Source organism: Scleropages formosus, chromosome 20 (genome assembly GCF_900964775.1).
Source record: "Scleropages formosus chromosome 20, fSclFor1.1, whole genome shotgun sequence".
NCBI classification, from domain to species: Eukaryota; Metazoa; Chordata; class Actinopteri; order Osteoglossiformes; family Osteoglossidae; genus Scleropages; species Scleropages formosus.
Genome location: NC_041825.1, coordinates 8722501 through 8727385, shown reverse-complemented (window position 1 = coordinate 8727385; position 4885 = coordinate 8722501). Strand labels below are relative to the sequence as shown.

The 4885-nt window shown below is 39.0% G+C and overlaps 1 protein-coding gene across 1 annotated transcript in view; it reads left to right on the top strand.

The window, feature by feature from the left end:
• Positions 1-1214: 1214 nt before the first annotated feature.
• LOC108926646 (homeobox protein unc-4 homolog) overlaps positions 1215-4885 on the top strand; it is a 4490-nt gene continuing 819 nt past the window's right edge. The window contains exons 1-3 of the mRNA XM_018739487.2: positions 1215-1580; positions 2337-2512; positions 4542-4885. The exon at positions 4542-4885 is cut by the window's right edge and continues 819 nt beyond it. Coding sequence (XP_018595003.2) covers positions 1322-1580; positions 2337-2512; positions 4542-4885 — 779 coding nt within the window. The 5' untranslated portion in view covers positions 1215-1321. The remainder of the gene's footprint in view (positions 1581-2336; positions 2513-4541) is intronic.

Here is a 4885-nt window from a genome sequence, read left to right as displayed (position 1 = left end):
ACTGTTTATGAACATGTAGACAGTTTTCCTAGCATCTAATTGCTTTCCTCATTTACATATAAGTGAGCAATGAAAGTTTTTACATATATTGAAATATATCTGTTATATTTACCCTACTTATGGAATAATTAGTTTTGGCAGCACTTTCTGCATGTGTTTTCCGTATAAGTGAACAAGAGAGTTGCTTGCTGTTTAAATGGAAAATATTGTCAAATATTGTTAAATACCCATTTAGCTAAATAACAGAATATGTTGCGTTAGTCGAGCTGTTTCAAAGTAGACCAGGACTGCACTTCTTGTACTCCTCCTGAATGGAGTGTAGTCGCTCGTAGCCTCTGAAACTGATATATTTGGTTCTGGGTGCTATGTTTAGTTTTATCTTCAGTCAAAATGAACTTTCACAAACGTGGAAGAAAAAAAAAAAAGTGACTGGAATGAGACATATTAATGTGCGAATGTTTTCAGCAATGCCTGTAATCATGTGTTGCGACGTCACCCCCTTTCTCCCAAAAATAGGAGCAATGATTAATAAGGGAGAGGTTTTGCAATTAATAATGTAATTACAGAATATCTTTTGGTCGATAAAGTCGAAAGGCGGATGTGGAATTAAAAACCGCTTTGCTCATTGCCTCCAACATTTCACCTTTAAAATTGTGTTGAATCAGGAAAGTGGCGAGGAGATGAAAAGGGTTGTACTTTTAAATTCAATGTGACAGCTCGGGAAGGGCGGGTGATGAATTCCCTATTATTGGATCAGTCTTTTTGACGCCCAGTGTCTCTCTGTAATTGGAAAACATTGCTTTTAAGGTTCAGCGAGTGAGGCTTTTCTTCTAAAAAAAAAAGGGGAAAAAAAATCTGCACAACACGCCGTTGACTGATTCGAAGGGAAAATCTATTATTGTTTTTAAGAACGAGTGAGATGTGGATGTAAATCTGCGCGCTGTCTGTTTCGTATTTAACTGGATATCAATCAGGTCGCCAGTTCTCCAAAACGCCCGTCTAGTTGTGATGTAGCCCCTTATCAAAGCCCCCCTGTCCTGTTGTGACAGCTCTGATATTGTTTATTGAGGTGGATGTCAGGTATAATTAGCAATCGATATGGAAAACGCTTTCAAACCGCGTCTCCTACGTCATAGCCGATTAACGTTTCTTATTGGTCCCAAATTCCCAAAGCCTGGGCTAATTATTGGAAGGTTGATGTTGATAAAGTAAAGCTCATCCTCCCCTCCACAGCATGTCTCCTCCTCGCTGCCCACTCTTACTGCATGCTTTCTAAATTCCCACAACCAGCCTCCAGACTTTGGCCTCTTTTGCCCGGGAGATGATGGACAGCAGGATACTAGAGCACCCTCATGCCCAGTTTGGAGGCTCTCTTAGTGGGATGGTGGGCTTTCCCTACCATTTAAGCCACCATCATGTGTACGAGTTAGCCGGGCACCAGCTGCAGTCCGCCGCCGCGGTTCCTTTCTCCATAGACGGATTACTGAATGGTTCATGCACTGCTTCCGTGGTCAGCTCGAACCCTCTTCTCTCATCTAGCTGCGGCATGAATGGAGATAACCAGCAGTACAAACTCTCAGGTAAGGAAAAAAAGGAATACTGTTATTTTATTTATTTTTTATTTTTTAATAGAAAATCGCCGACAAAACAGGTTTTCAGCCGCACTTGTGCAAATAGTACCGTTGTTAGATACGTCTTTTCTTTTTTTTTCCCCGTAAAGAGACAAGGCAAGCCTAAAGCTGTTTTTCTTTTCTTTTTCGCAACGCGTCTTTTTTTTTTTTTTTTTTTTTTCCAGAGCCTTTGTTGATGTTTCGTGGGCACGAAAAAGAATCGATGGGTTCGGTTTGGGTTTTCCTCTGTTTTTCAGTGACCGGAGAGAATCACGTTGAGTACAAAACGTCAACGATACAAAACAATCATACGAGTTGTTTTCCAATGTATCGACACGCATTGTTCTTGGAAATAACTGAATACGGCATATACCTCACGACTGTGACATTTTTTCTCAATTTTCAAAACAAAATTTAGGCGAAAAGGCAGTTATCTGCTGTGCCATGATGCACGATTTTAATTCCATAGCTTATTTAAGAATGGCGATTTGACATTTTTACATCTTTATGATGTCACATCTTTACATGATTTGGGGGTAGCAAAACATGATAAAGGACATATTCAGTTGACAGCGCTTGGATGGAGAAACTGTCAAATAAATTGATATTTCTGTATTACAAGAGAGAATTAAACGCGCGCGTGTATCATTTCAGTCATCAGCAATTAAATGCATCTAGATAGCATCCAATTTATGTTCTCATAAAACTCTTTCTCCTTTACTGTAGATTCAGGAGATCCAGACAAGGATAGCCCTGGTTGTAAGAGGAGGAGAACTCGCACAAATTTCACTGGATGGCAACTGGAAGAATTAGAAAAGGCTTTTAATGAGAGTCATTACCCAGACGTGTTCATGAGGGAAGCCCTTGCGCTGAGATTGGACTTGGTAGAGTCTAGAGTTCAGGTAAATAACATTTGCTGTCTATGAACTTACTTTCATTGCCAAAAAAAAATTTCGATTTCTGTCTTTTTGTTCTTCACCGATTGAAAACGCGATTCTGTCGAAAAAGAGAGACCGGCTGCTCTACATGAAATCATGTCATCGTCAATTTCATTTCAGGCAACTGAAAAAAGTTATACTTCGCTTTGCGACGTAGAAGTCCTTTTTCCTGGTATAACGGTACAAACGTTAATTTCCAATATGGTAAAAAAGAAAGAAATGTGCCACATGTAAGGAATAACTATGAAAAATATCTGTAACTGGTGTATAAAGTTAGTCTGTGATAACATTTAGCATGTTTTAAATAGAGATTGTACAATTACGCTTCGTTTTTACTGTCTTTTATAGCTTTAATGATAATTATAATAGTTCTCCGATAGGTTTATGCATTATTAGCAGATAGGAAATTCTTTTTATTTATGATTCCTGAAAAAACTATTTTATTATTGCAAGAGCAAAGCTGTCTCAAGTATACTTATCATACTGTCATGGAAACACTGACTGAAGATTATTTACTGTAATTAAAAAGAAAAAGAAGCGTGGCGAAAATATTTTTAAATAACATAGAAAATGTCCTTATTACTCTTGTAATGTCCAAAATACTCTTACTAGTATCGTAATTCTGTCAGTTTCGGGGAAATAACACACTTTTAGCCATGCACTTGCTTATAAAATGCGCATGGCAGACATCAGATGAAGTGTAAGCATTAGATTGTTATTTAGTACAATAGTGTTTAGTCCTTGTTGACAAGGCCGTCTGGAGCAAGACAAAGAGATGGCAACAAGAATTTAATATCCGGGTCTGGGCAATATTTTTCATACTCATAATAAGACGCTGGGTATTTTTTTTTTTTTTTTTTTTTTTTATATGTACCAGACCTTCGAGTATTTTCTTCTTCTATGATGGTATACTTAAGACCGTGTGACCGGTATAATAAAAAAAAAAGATAACACAGTCAAATCGAATAGTAAATTTTTCAGAATATGGTATATAATTTATCAGTCAAAACAAGCTGACAGTATTCCTTGTAGGCATGTTATTTATTATCCAGTGTCAAAATATGGGTCATTGCTGCTTTGCTAAATGTACCTTTAAGATGTAATGGTCATTGGGTTCATCTGTAGGCCTGTGCTGTCATCTAACAAGACTAGGTGCTGTGTACCAAACACGTATGAAAACAATGTTTTACACCTTACCTGAAATCGCTTTTAGTGTAAAATGAGCACAGGCTCAGGTCTTGCCGAAAAGGGCACTGTTGCTTTTGGCTCGTTTTTGGTTATAGGCCTACCTGTTCAAACGTTTAAACAGTTGAGTGTGAGTCTAATCTGCCATGAAAGAATTAGACAGTCTAATTGGCAGAATTACTCTTTGCATTGATTAAATTTCGACTGACACTTAACCTAACCGTGTTTGTTCAGGTGCACAATCTGCATCGGCAGCTTCAGCATCTGAGGCTATAGGCGACCCAAGGCCGCAAATTCAGAAATTGAGAGAATTCAGTTGCTTTTGAAGCATCTCATTTTATAAAGCATTCATGGACATATTCTTCATATTAAATTTATTCTCCTGGGTACCTTTTAAAAGCAGGTGCAGATTTCTTGGCAGCCCAACTACACTTTCGTGTTCAGAGTTTAAAGATTGTTTTTTTTTTTTTTTTTTTTTAAGAAAAAATCGTGCTTGTAACCTGACGCCCTCGTTCAAAAGGTGTTTTTTGTCTTTCGCTTTAGATGTTTCGTTCGCGGAAAGGCGCGATATCACAGTAAATAGGCCATTAAGAAAAAAGAAAGAAAGAAATATGTGTGTGTGTGTGTGTGTGTGTGTGTGTGACTCTCGTTTTAAATTTGGACTAATTTTACGGTTTAAAAAAAAGAAGAATCTCGCCCCTTGGCTGGAGCAATAAACACAGCCCGTACCATAGCCCAAACAATGCCATCATGCATCGACGAGTACTGAATTTAATAAAAAAACGAATTTTCATTCTTCGATGTGTAGGTGTGGTTCCAAAATCGCAGAGCTAAATGGAGGAAAAAGGAAAACACAAAGAAGGGACCCGGGCGACCAGCCCACAACTCCCATCCGACGACGTGCAGCGGAGAGCCCATGGACCCCGAAGAAATCGCTCGGAGGGAACTCGAGAGGCTGGAGAAGAAGAAGAGGAAACAGGAGAAGAAACTACTCAAGTCGCAGAACAAACTTTTGTCCGCAGATCTCTTCCACACTCCCGGATCGGACAGCGACAGTGGCGTGTCGCAAGTGACGGACAGTGAGCAGGCGACGAACACGGTCAGTTGTGACTCAGCAGGCCGAAACCAAACCGAATCAAGCTGTGACCAAAC